We start from the raw sequence: 21,871 nt of genomic DNA on the forward strand, positions 1-21,871 counted from the left end.
TTGTTAACTAATAATGAAATTTTCAATTATCTCTCGTTGGTTAAAAATTCTTACAAGTAGTGCAACCAGAGTTTACTTCAACATTCCACACATACATATTATAAATCATTAAATTTACCGTTTTAGTAGTATCAACGACAGCTCTCACAAATATCCTATAACGTTTATTGGGATCTAGTTTTCTATTTTCAAATTCTTCATACATTTCGCCGGTTCCTAATTGGAATGAGTATGGAATGTTTCGTTGAAAGAATTTAGCAGTAATGTAGGGTGCATTTTTAGGATCTACTTTAGGATTTTTTCCAGTAATCATATCTTCCGTAAATTCATCTGGATGTTTATGAGCAGTAGCTTTATCCTCAGGCACAACAATTAAATAATAATAAGCAATTGGACCATATTCTTCAGACGCTTGTGGTAAAATGACTTGAATTCCTTCCTTTCTAACTACACCGTAAAAATCAGGTTTAACCATAGGTTTAGGAGCTGCCATTTGTGTTGTGACTTTAATTTTAGCAGGCGGGTTATAAGAACCGTCAGGCGGAACAGCAGTAACATTAACATTGTAAGTAGTAAATGGCTGTAATTCATCGATAACAGCCAGTGTTACAGATGGTTCTAAAACAATTGTTTTCTTGGGTATAATTTGTATTTGAGTAATTCCTTGGGAATCGAGAAAGTCTTTAACAGCATCGAAGGATACATTATAACTTGATGGGTTCAGTCTTATAGGTGAGCTCCACGATAAGGTCATCGAATGAGTGGATGTATCTGAAGCACGAAGGTTGATAGGTACATCTTCTGGTTTAACTTTAACCGTAACTTTTTGACTTAGTCTTCCAAGAGTATCATTTTTATATCTTGCTGCCACTGCTATTGCATAAGCAGTATCTCGTTCTAGATTTTCCAAATCAGCTGATTCAGTTAAATCTATGAGTTTTTGTTTCCACTCATCTAGATCCTCTACAGCTGTCATTGTATAAAAGATTTTGTAGCCGATAATCTTGTCTCGATTAGGCACAGGTTCCCACCAAACTTCAACACTAGATTCTGAGGTAGCTACTGCTTTTACGAACATTGGAGCACGTCCAATATCTCTATCTGTGACAATCGTAATTTTTTCTGAGTAGGGACCGGCGCCTCTACTCGTGTGAGCTCTCACGTGGAATACATATTCAGTTGCTTCTTCTAAATTCGTAAATACTGCTCTTTTTTTGGTAGTATTTCTTGCTTCAATAGTACTATGATCATTCTTCTTATTGAATTCCACATCATATCGAATTATTTGACCATTACGATGCTGTCGACTAGGCTCATCCCATTTAACACATACAGTATCTTGAGTTTGGAAGCTGTAAGTCAGATTAGTAGGTGGACCAGATGGCTCTCCTTCTGGACTTTCCCAGAATATTACATTTTCTTGACCAATACCATTCTGATTTTCGGCTGCTACTCGGAACTCGTAATGGACACCTCGTTCTAGAAAATTTAACGATTTATTTTATAGAAATAAATTTTAATTAAAAATAATTTTAAATATTGTTTGAAAAACTAATATTATTAATTTACGAATGAATACAACAATGAGACTGATATTATTTTTCTAATTACACAATAGCAAATATTAATTTATAAACTAAGACTCGTCAAAGATTTTTTATTTACTTAATGAGTAGTAAGTACTCTGTATAACAAACTGTTGATTAAGTAGTTTCAATAGTTTGAAGTTTAATATTACAACTTGTAGAGAAAAGCAGAAAAAGTAAATGCAGTTTTTCAATTATGCAATATTATTGTTAGTTAAACTTTTATATTATTTACCACTAACGTAATTAAAAAAATTTTAGCCCAATTGTTTCACATCTACTCTCCAAAAATACATTCAAAGATATTTAAAGAATAAATTTAACCTAAAATACTTTTTACATACCAACATCTTCGATTTTAAATTTGTACTGATTAATATCTGAGATGAATTCTTCCTTCAGTGGTTGATTTTTTAAACCATATTTAACACGGTACCCCAATAACTCACCCCCGATATCACTCGGTTTAGTCCATTCGAGTTCAAGAACTATTGGATCTTTGTTAAGTATTCTGCAAAAGTATTTATTATTTCAATAGTTGGAATTTTATCCCTACCACTAAGATATCTTACTTGGTGTTGACTGGTGGTTTATTCGGCACACCACCCGGGGTTCTGATGTGAATAGGGAATGACCGATCTCCATCACCTTTCCTAGTTAAAGCAGCAACTTGAATTTGATACTTCGTATTTGGTTGTAAATCGGTCACGTTGATCTCCAGAACGTCGTGCAGGACATCTCGACAGATGGGCTCGTTCAACAAATCGTCACTCTTGGAATTAAAATAAACGATGTAAGTCAAGTGTATATGTATGATAATACAAGATGGTAACTAAGTTTTTAGATAAAAGTGATTGATTTTATTAAATTTAGAAATGATTCTATACATTTAAGAGTAGAATTATATTATTGATCTTCATTTAATAAATATTTTAAACTAAATATTTAAAAAACAAACAGTTTCAATTGATTGTAGCCAATAATAACTTAATATAATATAATATATAGAAATAATATAAAAAATAGAATAACTTGATAAAATATAAATTTTTATTTAATAAATAATAACAAATGAGTAATTGGACTCAAATTTATTTTAAAATTGAATTAAACTGAATTAAAAATCATATTTATTTGGCTACAAACAAATAAATTATTATTTTTATGAATCTAATAATTTTTAAAATAATTAACTGAAAAGTATTTAAAAATATTTTGAAGTTTTAAAAATTTTTATTACATATCTTTATGTCTTACTTTAACATCTTTTTATTATATAAATTTTGAGATAAACCATTTTATAAATTGTCGAAGATGAAAATTCATGTTTCATTGAGGTATCTTGTGCAAATGGAAATATTTATCTTTTATCTTTGTTTTACCTCATCACTAACTTCTTGTACATTAATTTGATATCCTCTGATTACGCCGTTTTGGTCTTGGACTCTCGGTGGTTTCCATCTAACGGTGATAGCTGTCGAATTTATAGCTGTCGCGTTAACATCCTGAGGTTTTCCCGGCACTGCAACGCAACTCAATATTAATATGAAAACTTGCTGATGTCATAGTCACACACATTCATTCCCACTAACATCTATGCTGTCTTTCATCCTCGAAAATAATAATAATAATTAAATCTGGATAACATCAACATATTAAGAATAAATCTGAAATAAAATATAAATAAGATTACTACAAATAGATAAAAATAATTCAATAATAATAAATCATATTTAGGTTTTAATGAAAACTAATGAATTATTATATGATGATAAAGAACTTAATAAAATAAGAATAACTAAGTTATTGATTGCTGGTTAAAAAACCGGTGAGGTTTGAAACAATTGAGGATAAAAAATAAAAAAGAAAGAAAACCCGTCACCAATCACACAGCTCCTTTCCGATCAATAGACAATAATAAAGTAGATCGCACACCTTCCCAAATATTTTCAATAATAAACTCCTATCGCTAAGTCCCCCCATTTGAATACCAATAATTTTTTTTAACTGAACTTGGTTCTATTTTGAAAAATTTTTTTAATATCCATTTTGCTATTCACGTTCAATTTACATAATTAATTAATGCAAATGGACGATTATATTCTCACCGACGGTAGTTGGAGAGTCCATGATGAGAACAAAAATGATGTTAGTATGAACTACAGGACGAAAGTATATATAATATATAATATATATATATATATATATTAAAATGTGAATAATAAAATGTGTGCTTCATAACATTGCAAAAGCTGTGCCAAAAAATGACAAAATTAAGATATTGCAATTGTGCGTCATTGACTCAAATATTCAAGTGTGTGTTCTATATAATATAACTCATGCGTTTCTAATAAATATTGTTATTAGTTATTTAATTGTGATCCTGAATAAATGCCCGTCATGGACAGTCCAGTATCCGACGAATGATAATAATTACACCGTTACTTTACACAAATTATAAACGATTTATATGAAAAAGTAAAAAAATCATTATATTTATAATAAATAAAATAACAAATGAAATAATAAAGTCAGCACTGCCACTGCCTACCTACATTTGTCGCGAGCATTAATATAAAACACAGCTACTACGATATCAAACGAATTCTGCCGTATACGTAACAAATGAACAGAAATAAAAAATATTTCAATAGTAATTTAGCAGAAACAAAAAGTGGCGTAATTACGGCAACAAACATGTGGGATAAAATAAAGAATTAAATAACAATCTTTGCTGTTTGACATTATGATACTTTGTACACACACAAACGAGCCGAATGGCAAAATAGTCTGACTATAGCTAAATAAATAATTTCCAAAATAAGAAGTCCAAAAATCGCGAGCTTTAGCTGTACAGTGGCCGAACTTGTTTGTTGCTGCCTCTTCGGAAGTATGCAAAAAAGGTTTGTCCTAGCGATTATAGACGTACATTAAGTAATAATTATTTGTTATTATCAATATTATCATCATTATTAGCATTATGTAAAAATAATAATTTATATATTATTAAGTAATTTATTATTATAAAGAATAAAAAAAATTAATAAATTATTAAGTACTCGATGATTTCAAGGTAGTATTTGATACTCACTTTTGTTATCTGCGCCCCAATAGTCGCCAAAAAAGTGGGAAAAAAACTCGTGAAATTTCGTATCAATTTCTCACGTACATCAATTAATTTACAAAATTTAATTAAATTTAAAAGGTATATTAAATAACATGGGTAAATAACATCTACTATAGAAAAATTTACAAACATCATTTTCACCATTCACACTAGAGAAAAATATTCACTCTGATATGTATATAATTTTCTTTCATACTCATGCAACTTAGTGGATTATTCTTCTCCTACATGGCCGGTCATCCAGTCGTCCTTGTGCTCGCATTCTCAACTTTTAGTATCATCATTCATACACTTTCGTGCTTCATCTCATTCTCGCATAGACAAAAAATGACAATTTGCCGACGTAAAAAAATTTATTCTATCGATTGTTATTATTCGCTTGGTCTTCTCGGCTGGTCACAGAGAGGCGGGAGACGTGAGAATATTTTATTTATTTTTTTTTAGCATGCGCAGTCACTACTCCAAATATGAATTAACTAAAGGCTCATGTCCGTGCATCTGTAATAATTAGAGAACTTTTCTTTTTTCTCAGCTTCCAAATGAATATTTATTATTATTTAATAATATTATACAGATGAATATAATGGAGTGAAAACTTTTTCATTTGAGTTCTCTGATAATTCCAGGTGCATTAAAGGAAGACCTATATAATGCTTACGAAAAATGAAAATGAGGAAATTTAAAAATACTAGGAGAATGAAAGAAAGGTAAGATCTATGAATATGGTGGGAATAGAATAGATGCATGAAAACATTAATAACTCGAGCATGTGGGTACTTTCCGCACGTAATTAAATCAACGGTAATTATGAATTTCTGTAGCTTAGAATTCGAGTATACATACACGGAAAAGGGAAAAAAAGGTTGTATAAAATTCAAAAGAAATAATAGCAGGCACGATAACCCGAAGAACCGTATACAGAACGAGCTCCATTTTACATTTTTTTTATTTCGTCGAGTCTTAAAAAAATGAGCTGTTAGATTTGTATGTATCTACTTTATACGGACTTTGCACCCCTCACTCTTATTCCATCATTCATTACAACACTCGTGTTCACTCACTCGATAATAAATTTTTTTTTAGAAAAACAATGATATGTATGTATATATATATATTGGTAAAAAAGATGCAACCCTAGTAGAAAATCTCCTAGCATTCCCTTAATCTTTTAAAAGCTCTTTAAAGGTGATCTTATTATTAGCTTGTACTATATACAATAGACAATTAGAAAATTTTATTTACATTCTAAAAATTAACCCTAGATTTAGATAATTATTTTTATTAACAATTTAAAATGTTATCCATGTAAAACAAATTTTATTTTCAAATAGTTTTAAAAATATTTATCATAATAATTTTCGACATTTAAGAAAAATTTTATTTATATTTATTGTTTAAAGAGAATAGAAACAATATGAAGTGACAAGCTGGATGTCTATCTCATATATAATACGGTATAATTACAACAAAAACTAACTATGTAATAAGAAAAAATTATCATTAAAAAATTATTATTAATATAATTACAATGAGATGATGAATAAATAAATAGATTTTCTTAATAGCAACAATTTATGGACTATTCTCTTTGTTGAACTTATTCTTTTTATATTAGATAAATAACAAATTTTTTTTTTAAATTTCCTAAATACGTTAGAGCATCATTAAAAAAGCACTCTTGGAATTATTCAAATAATTTTATAAAGGATAAATTTTTGACGTTAATTATAACCAATTATTATTAGACGAAAATTAATTTTTATTTTTATTATCAAATTTAGGAGTTCCCTTTAAAGAGCTTTATGAAGAAAACTTATTGAAAAGAAAGCAAGCCACACTGTAAATCTTCCGCTTCTCTTGAAGTACTTTATTTCAACACGACTAAAGCGTGTAAATATAAAGTCACTCACGAGATCAACATTAGAAGCATTTTCAACACACTTCGAAGTGTATTAGAAGTGTCAACCATTCTGATCTTATGAATGACATCATATATTCACACACTTGAGCTGTGCTGAAATAAAACACTTTTAAAAGCTGAGATTGACAGTAGATTGTCTGACCCTGACTAAAATTTCTACTAGGGAAATAATTATTGAACGTCTGTACATCGCGATATTCCGTGATGGCTAGCATTGACTAGTGGTCCACATATTTGTATTAAATTTATACCATTTGCGTAACTATAAAATAATCGGGCAAACAGTACCATGCTTGTACTTGTAAGGATATGATACGTTGATAAAAAGTAAAAAATATATGATAATAATCGAAAGCCGCAGCCCTCGGGGAAAATTTTTGCAGCTACTAAAAACTGCCAGTCCAATATATTTTAATACAATACCTTGTAATAATAAAGAGCAAACAAAAAACTGTTACTCTAGAAATATATATATATATAATAATAATCGCGCAAGACGATGAAAATACGAATGCGCACTTGCTCGATATGTTCAACATTGTGTTAATATAATTAATAATAATAATAAGAATAATTGTACAATATATATATATTAAGTATATATAGAAATTTGTTTATACATATTTATATGAGTGCATAAGGTAATAAATGTGTGAAGTAGGCATTTATATATACGTACGATCGAGTATATAAAATCTGATAACTTACAGACACATGATGAAAACTGGTCGATTTCCATGCATAGAGCGTACGAAAAAGTATATATTAATTAAACGACCTTTTACAAGGTGTAGTATACATTCCAACGAATTTGATAATGTGAAAACGAAGCTTTGAAAGTGGTATACAAGTGAAAACGATAAACAATTTCATCGTCCAAGGTGCTTACGTTAATATATAATGATCGTTCTTTACATAAAAATCTGCATTAACTGTAGGTGCGATGGCTTGCGTGAAAAAAATACCATCATGTCCTCTTCCCATTTTTTTTTTTTACTTTTTATACAAACTTGAAAGACGTTGTTTCACCCTTACATTTATCCTCTTGAATATTATTAATACCATAGACGTTGTATAATGATACAAACGCCGGTGTCGTGGTATCTCAAAGAAGTCAAAAGCGAGGAAATCGATTGTATTGGTATTCAAATGTACCTACAGTAATCATATCACGTTTTCTTTTTTTTTTCTCTCTACTCTTTGTCTCCATGACGTATATTTGTATTATACATACGTATACCTATGTCCCATTTACAATGAATATGATGAATCTTCCCCTTTTTGCCATCATTCCCCACATTTATTATTCTCCTCCAATATATTTTTTATTCCATCTCTCGATATTTTTTTTTTCCAAGTGATATACTTCGCAAACCCCTTCTGCCTCATTGAATTTCGCTTTTCATATCTGACCTCTTATTCTATACACACACGCACACATTCATACGCCCCACCTCACGTCTAATTAAATCTCAGGATTTTTTTTTTAAAGTAAAAAAATAAATTTTTAAAATACTTTTAATCCTGAGAATATTAGACCGAGACTTGGGTTTCGTCACAAACGATATTAGGGTGCTTTTACGGTGCTTTTGGTGCTCGACACGATATTTAAAAAAGTGCGTCTATCAACCGGAAAACGTACTACAGTATGTATAAACACACATCTAGAGTTTATTATACAAAGGTGAATGGATTTTATTTGAAGAGATTTAAGTATTTAATGTTCTATTGAATACTTTGGAATAATTATAAACAAAATGTATATACGTTATGTTCAGTTGAATAGTCTTTCATTGAAACATATATGATTGGAGTAGAGTTACGGATCTGTGTTTATACATATGTGAAAACGGTGCAATAGTGCCCCCCAAAAAAGTGATTAAAGTGAGCGTACGCTATATATATATAGATATATTGCGGTATTCATTGAGTGCTTCACAAAGTGCGAATTTATATGGCGGAGTGCTTTCTGCAGCAATGCTTTATTATTTTAGATTCGTCTTCCTTTGCCGAGTCTGCAGCAGTTGTCGATTATTTAGGAATATTATTTGTTAATTTCCAGAACTATATTTTTTTTCATCCAATCCAATTTGACCAATCATGATCTGAGCTTTAATCTCGTCACGGTGCAGTTGAAAAGAGACTTTATAGAAAATAAAATATATCTTTGCAAGCAACAATCAATGTCCATGTCATTGCTAATTTTTTGTTTAAATTATTTTTCAAAGTTACAACTCTAGTAATGAATTATTTTATCTTTAGAACATTTTTTAATAGTTGTCAATATTAATTAATCCAAGAACTTGAGTTTTTTGTTCGTATTTAATTTGCACCGTGATTGAACTACTTGAAAAAGTCTGATGTTTTTGAAATAAAGTCGTTTCGAACTCGATCGGATGTAATTGATTGATCGGCATTGGATGCTATTGAATCTGATCTTTAGATCTAGATGTTTCAAAATACTGATCTGATCAGGTTAAATCTGATCTAAAAATATTTTCCTGGATATTCAAATTAGAAACATGATAAGTTGGAAGATTATTATTTGGAACAGGATAACAAGAGGATAAAGTATAAGAGGATTTGGATTGATCCTTTGTTCGTGTCATTTGGTTTATTGACGATGAGAATCATTTGAGATAAGAAGGAAATATATTGTCAGATGTGTATATAAAGATGAATGATAAGTTATTTTAGCTTCGCGAAAGTCTTTATCATTTATTCACATGGCCGTGCATGGATTTAAATTCGCGTTTGAAAAAATCTCAGGACATATCCGACTGACATGCGGCTCGGATAAAAAGGATGGAGATAAGGAGTTGAAAAATAAAAATGTCTCATGCATCGGCATGCCATTCAGAGGATGAAAAAAGAAATAAATTCAAGTAGAATCGATAGGCAAGGGATGTCCGGCAGACTCGGCCCAGTTTGACGTCGAGAGGTTGTGGGATCATGGTCGGGGGCTTGTGTCTGGGGTCAGAGGACAACGGTTTATCCGTGACGGAGTTCGATAATCGAGGTATGGGTGATCCGAGGGAGTTTAAACAAACGAATGCATGCTCTAACATGTGCAAACGATAAAACTAAATTTTTTAACTAAAAACAGCAGAGCCTTATTATCAGAGATTTAAGAAATATTTATTGTGTTTGATAATATTTTAAAAAAGAGAAATTAATTATTGTTTTTTATTTGTATATAAGAGTTGCATTCCCGTGTAGTGAATCTGAGTTTTTATGTCGTGTGTCGTATTCATTCTAGCATTGTATCATTCTTTGGTAAAATTATCATTGGTTTGTCAAAAAGGATTCTTATGAATTACTCACATTTATCAATAATTTCAATATTGATGGCAAAATATTGAAGATAATTTTACGTCTGAAATGACAAATGCTGTTAATGTTATTGTCATTTTAAGTGGCAAGAATGAGTGAATAAATAAAAGAAATAATTGTTTATGTTAAAGAAAAAACACAGAGTATGATGTATTACACATTATCAGGTCATAGTTTTAGGTAGTGTATAAAATCTTAAGTACTAGATGTATGAAAACCTGGGCACATCCTCCTGCAAATGCTTTAAGGAAAGATAAAAAACACGTGAGCATTCATTAGCGTGTTCAAAATCGGTATATCCTAGTTATTAAACAACGAAATAAATAAAAATAATTAATAATAACGACACGAACACAAATGAGAGAGCTTTGAGTACCTGTAAAAAATTATTAGAAACAGGTCTCTCTCTTTAAATTAATGTTATTATTATTACTACAATTAATAATTAGTATTAGGTATGATTATTATTATTGACTTGAAAAAGTTTGTTATGTTCAGCATCTGAAAAATCCGTGGCTCTGGTTGCACCTGGAAAAAAATCTGATGCATACCAAGGGACGAGGCTGTAAGAATTCAAAAACCCGTTCCTCGTCCTTGTGGCTTCGACGCAAGCATTCCAACAAAAAATAAACTCCGATTCATACCAAGGAACGAGCTTAAAAAACAACCCGATCCTTGTTTTCGTGATTTAGACGGGAAAAATCCAAAAATATAAAATCTCGCCAGCCAAAAATATTGGGCCGACTTAAACCGATTTCATTCCATTTACAATATATGATTATATCGTGCACATCATTAATATAACCGGTCAACTAAATAAAATATTTAATCAATTTTGAAACATCCCAATTGAGAATTAAAAAATATCAGCAAACTTGGCTTTTATTAACGAGTTAAGAAAATATTATTTTCGATGTGTCAATGATATTGCAGGCTGTTTTTTTTTCGTCATGTTTTGCTGTCTCGTGCACGTCAAAAGAAAAAAAAATCATATTTTATATACATGAACAAACCGTCCAGTTTTATATACGTTTCATAATAATGGATAAAAGACCGAAAGTAATATATATCTACGTGTACACGTAACGTTTTTGATTTAATGAATAATTAGGGATGTGTGTTAAGGTAAATGGAATTTCAGGAAAATAGGAGATCTGAAATTTACAAAACAATATTATTTTCCATTTTTGTTAAAATTCATTTTTTTCACGGATTTATCATGAAAGCCCTAACCTTTAATCGAACAGTCTTTGAAGCTATTTACACATATCCGAAATCGTGTGGCGGGCTTTTATATTTTTGGCTCACTGGAGATAGACATTTGACGCTTTTAATTAGTTAATTGTTCGTAACAATTAGTCAAAGAAACATTGATTAAGATTTCGTTCTTTAAAACCAAGAAATTGCTTTCATCAGTTGTTATGTCGAAGCTCAAATTATTCATTAGTTTCTTAGACTAGCTCTTACGATGGGTTAGCCACACAAAAAATGTCGTTCAAATCTCAGATACATACCGTCCTCCCAGGTTCTGACACTGATAGGATAACTTGGAGGTCCATCACCTACGCTGGTCCCTGCTAATACCCAGATGCGGTATATTGTCCACCTTTTCAGTTCGTCCAAAGTGAATTTGGTGTCGGAGAGTTTGATAATTCTTGCCTCTGAGTCAGGCTGGTCGTGCTCGACAACTTGAAGTTTGTAGTAAGTGATCCTTCCATTAGCACTCTCAGTTGGTGGTGGTTCCCATGATACCTCTATGGCGGTTGGTGAGATGGCTCGGCCGGTTACATTCCGAGGCGGAGCCCCGGGTACTGTATAACACTCAGATGTAGGAGGGAAAAAAACAAAAAAATAGGGAACGAAGATATTGGGTGCTACAGCCATTGATAGATCATTTTCAATCAGCTTTGGAGTAGTCCATTCAAGAAAAGCCGAGTTTTTTGCTTCAGATTTCAAATTGTGATTGCTTTCGGCTTAACTTGAATGTTATGTTAAAGAAATCAGTGATGTAGACGTGTTCAAATTTTTTCTCTAAATAATTTCATATTGAAAGCTCATTATTACTCAATTTTTTGTATAATTAACTCTGTTAATGAGCTTTTCTTTTCAAACCAATAATTAAATTTTGAAATATATTTTAGAATTTCAATGATCATTTAAATAACCATATCCTTTTGAAGCAAATATTGATCATTTCCATGAATTGGTTGATCAATATTTTAGAATATTTTTGAACTAATTTATTTTATTCCAATGAATTGAATATAAAATTGGTATAACTCATGCTAACTCAAGTTTTAAAAGAAATCATTATTGATTATTAAAAAGTTATTAAAGAAAAACCCATAATAAATTAAAGTTATCAAATATTTTTTTAATCAATAAAAATCATTAAATAAAAAAAATACCATTTTAAAAATGAGATAAATTTAAGCAATGTTACACGATTGATTTCTCTAAAAGAGATTGATGATGAATCCTTGATGATGGCTGTAGGACCAAAAATCATTTTTGCGTGGAGTGTAACAAATAATTAATTAATAATTACTAATAAGTAATTAATTAATAATAAGAATAAGAATAATAATTAACAAGGGTATAATAAATTCCTTGAACAATCGAAAGTACGTGATTAATGCAAGATTAAATACAGCCTGAGAAATATAAGAGAATTCGTAGCTCTATTACAGAGCACTCTGAATACATTTAAAATTGTTCGAGTAACGAATTAACTAAAGTTATAATAACTGATTTAAATAATAGATTATCAAGAATGAAAATAGAGGTGCTCAAAATGCACACATATATCGATGCAGTGCTTAGTGCAATTGATAATGTATGATATATATACGATTATATAGATAAATATATATAGTAGCATTCAAAAACGGCATTTTTTGTAACGCATGCAATCATTCTCACTCTCCCACACTTCATGATTTTACGCCTCATTCTACTGATCTATTTATAATTCCCGATTTGTTTGTACTTTTATTTCTGTCTGAATCTTTCTCTCCGTTTTTCTTTTTTTTTGTCGATCAAATGAAAATAAGATACTTTTTGGAGGAAAGAATTGGCACTTTTTAGCTTACGCTACTTAAGGGAGCGTCCAGCGCTTGAGTACCTCCTACCTGCTGGGCCACCACGACTGTTCACTTCTCCAGCATCAGAGTATTACATACATCTATAGACATTGTAAATTCCATTTGAGTCCACTCTGATGCTGGAGTAGATTGAAATGTTTGTACTTGTGGCACTCCTTGCTGCTTGAGAGTGGTTTGGTATCGACTTTGCTTACCGTACTGCTTGGTGCGAACTTCGTATGGCGTAGTTGTTGCTCCCTCACCCCTCTGACTCCTTGCGGCAAGCCAAACGTAGTATAGTGTATTGGGATACAAATTCGTGAGCGTGTAATTCTGTACAACGCCAATGCTTCGATGATATTTTTCCTGAAATATCAAATTAGCTTTTAGCTTTTTTGTTTTAACTGTAGATTCATTGTTATCATCTGTTGAGAAAGTTGTGAACTTGGTAGAAGAATAAGTAAAATAAAAATTATTGACTTTTTTTTCTAGCTTTTAGAGTCATCGTTGAGATATTTTATGCAAAGAATTACAAAGGATATTATTAAAAATTCATGGATATTACAATTCTCGAATGAAACTTTTTAATTTTTCATAAATTACAGAATAAAAATTTCCACAAAGAATAGAATAAATGATGCAAAGAATTTAAAAAAAAAATGATTTTATGAATAAAATGTGACTTATTTTGAGAATGAATATAATAAACAGCATGATGTTACTCATTGAATTAATAAAAAATAATTTTTATTTCAGAATAAAAAACATTATTCATTACATATTGTTAACTGTGAATAATCAATAGGATAATAAATTTTATAAATAATTGAATTATAGTCGTCTCGTTCTCAGGATTACAAACGTAGTATCGCCTTCGTACTACAACACAACCACACATTCAGAGATAGAAAAAGAGAGCCCTCTATGACTCTCTACCAGCTTCCGGGTAACTCTCATAACGTTTTTTGTGCGCGGCACGGTCACACGTTCAGAGATTCAAGTAAGAAATTTTAATCAAAAAAGAGGAAAAAATGGGAAAAAGTAAAAGAAAACGTGAGCGAGAGGAAGAAAGAGAAGAACGGGAAAAGATTTGGAAGAAGTTAAAAGGATTAGAATCGCTTTTACATAAAATTACAGGGACAATAGTAAGCGAGCAAAACCACTCTGCTAACGAACAATCTTCGAATTCAGGTGAGTGTAAAAAGAAGAGTGGTTGCTTAATGACGATGTGCCCACACGAGTGGTGGGACAGATCGCTCAAGAATTTCAATAGAAAATTCAAAACAATGTGCCCACACGAGTGGTGGGACAGATTGTTCATTTCGAGTAATACTTGCACGAGTGGCAAGGTGTAATTTGGGGTCTACATGGCTTGTTGCAGAGAGTGCAAGCGAGGGAAATGGTACTGGAGATCAGCTAATCAATAATCCAGCCGATAGCTTACCGACCCACCCTGAACCGCAAGATAATTCAAATCTCACGCGACAGGGTACGCTAATGGACACTGAGGAAAGAAATATGGCGGAAACAGAGAAGGTCGATTCATCAACCGAGGTAGATGAGGAGACTCAACATATTTTAGGAAAGGACCCAAGACTTAAAAATACAAATATAGCTTCAATACACCCAGAAGTTGCAGCGAGATGGTCGTCATGGATTCCAGAGGGTCTTGAAAAAGAGATCAAGGAGAATCTCATTGCAGCTTATCCACGAGCTGAAAACGTTCTGTTAGAACCCCAGATTCTGAATGAAGAAGTCGCCGTAATAATGCAACCAGCGGCAAAGAAGCGAGATGAACATGCTGTCGAAACACAGAAATCATTAGGTTCAGCTATGATAGCCCTAGGCCTGGGGATTTCCTTAATATTGAAGGAAAAGGTCATTAAAGATGAGCACAGGAATCTGTTGTTAGAATATGTAAGTGACGCAGGGATGCTAATGGCTGAAACTCATCATCAAATGGCTATTAACAGAAGAGCATTTATTCTGCCAGGATTAGAAAAATCCAGGAAAGATGCTCTCGAAAGATGTCAACTCGACAAATATCTGTTTGGTGAAAAATTAGCGGAAAAAATCCAAACAACGAAAACAATTGAAAAGGCGGCTTCCGAACTTAAGCCTAAGCAAATAATGAAAAAATTTCCCTCGAAATCACAGAATCATTTAAACTGGAAGAACCCATCTTCGAAGAATCTGGGATATTCGAGGATGGGACAGAAGATGTACAATCCCCAAACTCAGAGAATGACGTCCAAGAGAGACTCGAGATATGCGAGCTCTCACAGCAGAACCAAAACAACTCACCGGTCATCGGATCGTCGTCACAAATAGAGGTAACCCACCATGCTGGGAGGTTAGGATCCTTTCTGGAGTCGTGGAAACTGGTCACTGCCAATGAAACTATCATAGGTTATATAGAGGGTTATAAGATCGAGTTTAGAGAAACTCCTTATCAGTCTAAGGAACCTGCGAGTCCTAACCTTATTAAGTTGGATAACTTGACAAATTATAAAATAGCAGTAAATAAGTTATTGGAAGTAGGAGCTGTCAGACTTTGTTCTGACATTCAAGGACAGTTTATATCTTCCTATTTTCTAGTGGATAAACCAGATGGAACAAAGAGATTTATAATAAACTTAAAAAATCTCAATGAATTCATAGACACTAGTCATTTTAAGCTAGAAGATATAAAAATAGCTTCAAAACTTATATCACAGGGAGACTACTTGGCTGTAATTGATTTAAAGGATGCATACTTTCTTATACCAATGCATCAGGAGAGTAGAAAATATCTTAGATTTAGGTTCGAAAATAAACTGTACGAATTTGTTTGTTTACCATTTGGTTTATCCACAGCCCCATTCATTTTTACTAAGGTTTTAAGATCTGCACTTAATGTTGCACGAAAGAGGGGTTCACTATTAATTGCATATCTAGATGATATTTTGTGTGTAGGAAACACTTATGAAGAATGTACAAAGAATGTAGAGTCAACAGTGCAGCTTCTTGAGTCTTTAGGATTCATCGTAAATAAGGGAAAAAGTCAATTAATACCTGATAGAGAGTGTAAGTTTTTAGGGTTTTTGATAAACTCAAGTAGTATGACGTTAGAATTGCCAGAGTCAAAGAAACATAATTTATTAGAAAAGATTCAAAAAATAATGTATAAGGAAAAAGTAAAAATCAGATTATTAGCTCAACTTATTGGAAGTTTAGTGGCAGCTTGTCCAGCAATAAAATATGGTTGGCTCTATACAAAGAAGTTAGAGAGAGAGAAGTTTCTGTCGCTGTTGAAGAAGGATGGTAAATATGACTGCGTCATGAGGTTGCCAGAGCATTTGAGAGAGGATTTTGAATGGTGGAAAATAAATATTATGAACTCTAGAAACTCCTTTAAATTACCTAGTTATAAAAGGGTTATTTTTACTGACGCCTCTCTATCAGGTTGGGGAGCTTATTGTGAAGGTACTGGTACTCACGGGTCATGGTCTGTAGAAGAGAAAAAACACCATATAAATTATTTAGAGTTGCTTGCAATATTCTTCGCTTTAAAATCATTCGCTTCGGATCTTTACAATTGTAACATTCTCTTGAGAGTTGATAATACGACTGCAATCTCTTACATAAATCGAATGGGTGGTATTCAACATCAGAATTTAAATATTCTTGCTAGAGAAATTTGGCAGTGGTGTGAACAGAAAAACAATTGGATCTTTGCATCGTATATCCCCTCTCAAGAAAATGAAGATGCCGATCGAGAATCAAGAAAAAACAATGTCGACACTGAATGGGAGATTGGAAACGAATATTTTCGTAAAATAGTTAGAAAATATGGTACACCGGAAATAGATCTTTTCGCGAACAGAATTAATAAAAAATGCGAGGTTTTCTGTTCCTGGTTTCAAGACCCAGAAAGTTTCATCGTAGATGCGTTTACAATCAACTGGCATAACTGGTTTTTCTATGCGTTCCCTCCGTTTGCTATGATTCCTAGGGTCATTCAGAGAATTGTATCTGACAGAGCACGGGGTATATTAGTAGTCCCTTATTGGACCACTCAGGCTTGGTTTCCAGTTTTCGAGACTCTTTTAGTAGAAAAACCTATCGTTTTCAAACCATCTAAAAAACTTTTGTTATCACCTTGCAGATCATTAAATCATCCCTTGCATCAAAAAATGTTTTTGATTGTCGGCAAGCTATCCGGACAGCGTTCGAAAAAAGAGGACTTCCGTCATCAGCCGTAGAGATTGTAATACTATCGCTTGCAGAAGGAACAATAAAACAATATGCTGGTCCAATAAAAGAATGGTTTGGATTTTGCGAAGAAAAGAAGCAAGATCCATATAATATCACAGAAAATAAGTTATTAGAATTTTTATCTCACAAGTTTCAAGCAGGAGCAGCTTATGGCTCCCTAAATTCAATGAGAGCAGCAATATCCCTATTATCAGAAAAAAGCCTATCATCTAGTCTATTATTAAATAGATTTTTCAAAGGTGTCTATCGAAATCGTCCTCTAAGGCCGAAGTATGATAAAACCTGGGATCCAAAGATAGTCTTAGATGTGTTAGAAACTTGGTTTCCCTTGGAAAGTTTAAAGTTGTCAAGGTTAACGTTAAAAGTAGCAACCTTGTTAGCATTAGGCACTGCTCATAGAATACAAACGTTGGCACTAATTAAAGTAAGTAAAATCAAAAAAGTAGAAGGAGGATTAGAAATAGAAATTGAAGATTTTACAAAAACATCTAAAAAAGGTGTAAATCAACCATTGCTGTTTTTACCCTATTTTAAAGACAAACCTCAACTATGTATTGCAAGCACAGTAGAAAAATATATTGAGGCTACTAATTCATTAAGAAATAATGTTGACAAACTGCTAATCACTTTTAAGAAACCTTACAAAGAAGCGTCTACTCAAACAATCAGTCGTTGGGTTAAGTCAGTGTTAACAGAAAGTGGTGTTCCAGAAGAATTTACCGCATATTCAACGCGACATGCATCCACATCAACTGCATATAAAAAAGGAATTGACATAAACACAATTAAGTCAACGGCTGGTTGGACGAAATCGTCAGAGGTTTTCGCAAGATTTTACAATAGACCAATTAAAGTATCGAAAAGCATATTCGCTGAAACAGTTTGTCTTCAAGCTAATATAATAAGTTATTAAGTTGAAATACTCTGCCTTCAGTTATAATCTAAGTAAAGTAATGCTGTAAGAAAATATGTAATTGGAAAAATAAATAAATAAAAAATTTTTTACCCAAAAAATTAGGACTCTAAACATCTACGTTTGTAATCCTGAGAACGAGACGACTATAATTGTACGATCAAACGAGCTCGCCGAAGGCGAGCGAAGTTCGATCGAAATTATATAAAGTCTCGTTCGAAAGGATTACATCCCAACCCCTTAAGTTTTAATTATATATAATATAATATAAAAGTCCCACCCCAAGTTTATTTATTTTTCATATCTGTAAAAATTATGAGAGTTACCCGGAAGCTGGTAGAGAGTCATAGAGGGCTCTCTTTTTCTATCTCTGAATGTGTGGTTGTGTTGTAGTACGAAGGCGATACTACGTTTGTAATCCTTTCGAACGAGACTTTATATAATTTCGATCGAACTTCGCTCGCCTTCGGCGAGCTCGTTTGATCGTACAATTTTTAGTTAAATTAAAATTTAATTACTACTCAAATAATCATTATTTATTTATTATATCAAATATTTTATGGAATTTTAATTTGACTGATGTACATAATTGTTTTATGAAATTGAACTTTTTCATGCATTTAATTTCATGTAAATATATTTACATCTAAATTGTACTCAGTCACAATGTAATATAATATTCATAATATTTTTTAACTGAATTTCTCTACCAGAAAATTTAAAAAAATTGAAAATATTATCGGACTTTTTCGACCTTCTGAAACGATGCTTTAGAACGAAAATTCTTAATTAACTGCTACTTTTATTAACTAACTTTTTTTATTAAAAATGAAGTTTATTTAATTCACAAAATTTTAAGTCTTTTTATAAAACTCATAAAAAATTTCCGATCAAGAAAAAACGATGAATTTATATCTTATCTAAGATATTTATTATTATAACTCATCACAAATATTTATTGATCACAACGAATCGAATCCCCAGTTTTAATACATTCTGAATGAGAATAATATTGACTTAACTCAGAGAATAATATTAGAACATGAATAATTGGCATACCTTTGAATAAGTATCATTCCAATAAAGCTCATAACTGACAATATTTTCAGCACTATGAGCTGGTTTGCTCCATTGGAGCGTTACCGAGGTTTCCCCGACATCAACCACCGAAAGATTTTCTGGTTGACTCGGCACCCCTTGTTGCGTCTTTATTTGTATTGGTTGGCTCAGTGGTCCAGGACCGACGCTTGTCAGTGCTTGCACTCGTATTGTGTACATGGTGTGTGGTGTAAGATCCGATATTGTGGTTAGTTGATTGTTATCTACAACTTGGGCCTGCCATGAAGACATTGGTTGATTTGGGTTGGTAGTGAAGTAGACTTTATATCCCTGCAAATATATTATAATATATAGTCTTGTACTTTAATACAACCTAAATTACATTTAGAATGCATATAAATTCATTATTCTAAAAGCAATGCAAGTTGGATGTTTTAAAATTACTCTTTTGCTGAATTTAAATCTCTAAATATAGTTTTTATACTTTACAGGATTATTTTGAAATTCATGCTTTCTTTTATAACGATTTTTTAGCAGACTTCAAAGTGATGAAAATGTAAAATGTAGTTTTAATATTGAAAATAATGACAAAAAGAGTTATAATCTTCATGGTAAGTTCAAAAATTAATGAAAATGTATTTTAAACTATCTCCAGCAAAAACGAGATAAAAAAATAATTGGATAGGACATTTTCATGACTATTCAGTGGTTGATAATTAATATTCATTGTTTTAAAACTATCATTCCAAGTTATATACCTATAATTACTTAGAGACATAAAAGTAATCGATCATTATCAGTTCATGATCTATTAATGTCATGAAGAACATTGAAAATCACTTAAAATCTTTCATCTTTAATCAGGTCAAATATTTTTTAGAGTTATATATTCCTGATTTTTTAAAGGCCGTTTTCAAATGTAGTACTTACAACTTGCAATCAGCTAATTAGTTTAGAAATATTATTTCTAAAGTTACTTCAAGAATAAGTTGATCCATAAAATTAATCGTATTTACTTATATGAATAACTTTTCTATTGATGGTGTATTTAAACAGCTTATGAGCAACGTATTACAAATATGTTTTAATAATTCAACATTAATAATTATTATCTACACAAACATGTATAGCTAAAAAATCATGTTAAAAAAGATAGAAAATTGAAACGAGTATATCAATCTTTACTTGAAAAAAATATTCAAGATTACTGTAATTAAAGATTTAGGAAGTTGATAACTAAAACCAACTTCAAAAGTCATTTATCAATTGAATTGAACAATTGAAAGTGTGTCCTTAGAAATTTGCAATCTTTGACTTATGTAGTTTTTGAGACGTCTGAATCAATTCCAATAGTTTTGGCTTACCGTCACTTGACCATTTGGAGTTTCTGGCTCCTCCCACTGAATAACCATTGTGCTGGAACTTAGCGGTCGGATTTGAACGTTCCGAGGTGCTGAACCAGGTCCTGGAAACAATAATATGCAAGTTTAGCAAAGTAAGGACTCTGAAATCACAAGATACTTGTGATCAGTAATCACACAGAGAAACTTCTTCTAATAAAAATCCAATAGGAGATTTGTGAAAACAATGCTTAGTAGTCACGTACTAATACGTGGGGTGCACTTTATGTTTAGTTTAAAAAGAGAAAGATAGATAAACTGAAAAGGTGCAAAATAGAATTTATAGAAGATAATTTTCATTTTAGATGAAGACGATAACTGAAACTATAGATGGTGTTGATGGTGAATGAAAATATTACTACTGAAAATTGCGTGATTTTTAAATCTATGTGTAGATAGAGATGTGTATGAAAGTGAGAATTAATTTAAAATGTGAAGGCATTGACAAACGAAAAAAAAATCAACATCATACGGTGTATTACTACTGTCACTCTTAATACTTTATATGACTTACTGGAACCTCCATGTGTTGATTCCGCTAGAGAGAAAAGGTAGATTTAGTCATTTTTTGTCAAATAATGATTCGCAGTTACACGGAGAAAACACGATCGGATACTGGATTATAGTCATCAGAAAAACAATAATGATATACCCTGGAGTTTCAAGTCAGTTGCTATTTCATTTTCTAAATAATAACTTTTCAAAATTTATTATAAATTTTATTTAAAACTAATATTTTATGACATTTTTTCAATGTCTCTTAGATTAGAACATATTTTGAATCTCGATTTTCCTATAAATACAAAAAATTAATTACAAATTCATGAATTTGTTCTTTTAAAAAATCTCTTATTGCTAGAGAAACTTCCTTCTTCAATTTTTTACATTGTTTCAGACAAACAAAGATAAAGATCAATTTCTTAAACGAAAATATGATTATTTTTCTTGAATAAAAAAAAGTTATTTAATTTAAAAAAATCATAATTTTCTTCGTTGGCCTCTAAGCATTAAACTCCAGAGCATAATTAATTATAGATGAAATTTTGTTTAATGTTGTTTTATGTTAAAAATGAGATTTAATGATTTCTATTTCGATGAGTGATATGACAATTATGTTTTCTCCATGTGTGATAAAATGTTTTCTATATATTGTACTATAGATTCATAGAAAGCTATGGCTTTAAAAGATTTC

At 31.4% G+C, this 21,871-nt stretch overlaps 2 protein-coding genes across 5 annotated transcripts in view; one reads left to right on the top strand and one right to left on the bottom strand.

Moving 5' to 3' along the window:
• Positions 1–21,871, bottom strand: part of Lar (tyrosine-protein phosphatase Lar) — a 183,906-nt gene that overhangs the window by 8,226 nt on the left and 153,809 nt on the right. For 2 of the 4 annotated variants that reach the window (XM_035083182.1, XM_035083180.1), the window contains 9 exons: positions 21,194–21,199; positions 20,644–20,744; positions 19,280–19,609; positions 13,266–13,416; positions 11,482–11,778; positions 2,969–3,108; positions 2,159–2,358; positions 1,931–2,097; positions 119–1,479 (listed from right to left, as the gene is read on the bottom strand). In XM_035083182.1, the coding sequence (XP_034939073.1) occupies positions 119–1,479; positions 1,931–2,097; positions 2,159–2,358; positions 2,969–3,108; positions 11,482–11,778; positions 13,266–13,416; positions 19,280–19,609; positions 20,644–20,744; positions 21,194–21,199 (2,753 nt within the window). The remainder of the gene's footprint in view (positions 1–118; positions 1,480–1,930; positions 2,098–2,158; positions 2,359–2,968; positions 3,109–11,481; positions 11,779–13,265; positions 13,417–19,279; positions 19,610–20,643; positions 20,745–21,193; positions 21,200–21,871) is intronic. The other 2 variants (XM_035083181.1, XM_035083183.1) reach the window with 2 other exon arrangements.
• LOC118066838 (uncharacterized) lies at positions 13,932–17,435 on the top strand. Its single transcript, XM_035083184.1, has 3 exons — positions 13,932–14,241; positions 14,432–15,383; positions 17,198–17,435. Exons 1-2 carry the CDS (start codon positions 14,082–14,084, stop codon positions 15,379–15,381), a joined length of 1,110 nt encoding a protein of 369 aa, XP_034939075.1. The 5' UTR covers positions 13,932–14,081; the 3' UTR covers positions 15,382–15,383; positions 17,198–17,435.

This window comes from Chelonus insularis, unplaced genomic scaffold (genome assembly GCF_013357705.1).
Source record: "Chelonus insularis isolate UGA/USDA-ARS -01 unplaced genomic scaffold, ASM1335770v1 contig_356_pilon, whole genome shotgun sequence".
Classification (NCBI taxonomy): domain Eukaryota; kingdom Metazoa; phylum Arthropoda; class Insecta; order Hymenoptera; family Braconidae; genus Chelonus; species Chelonus insularis.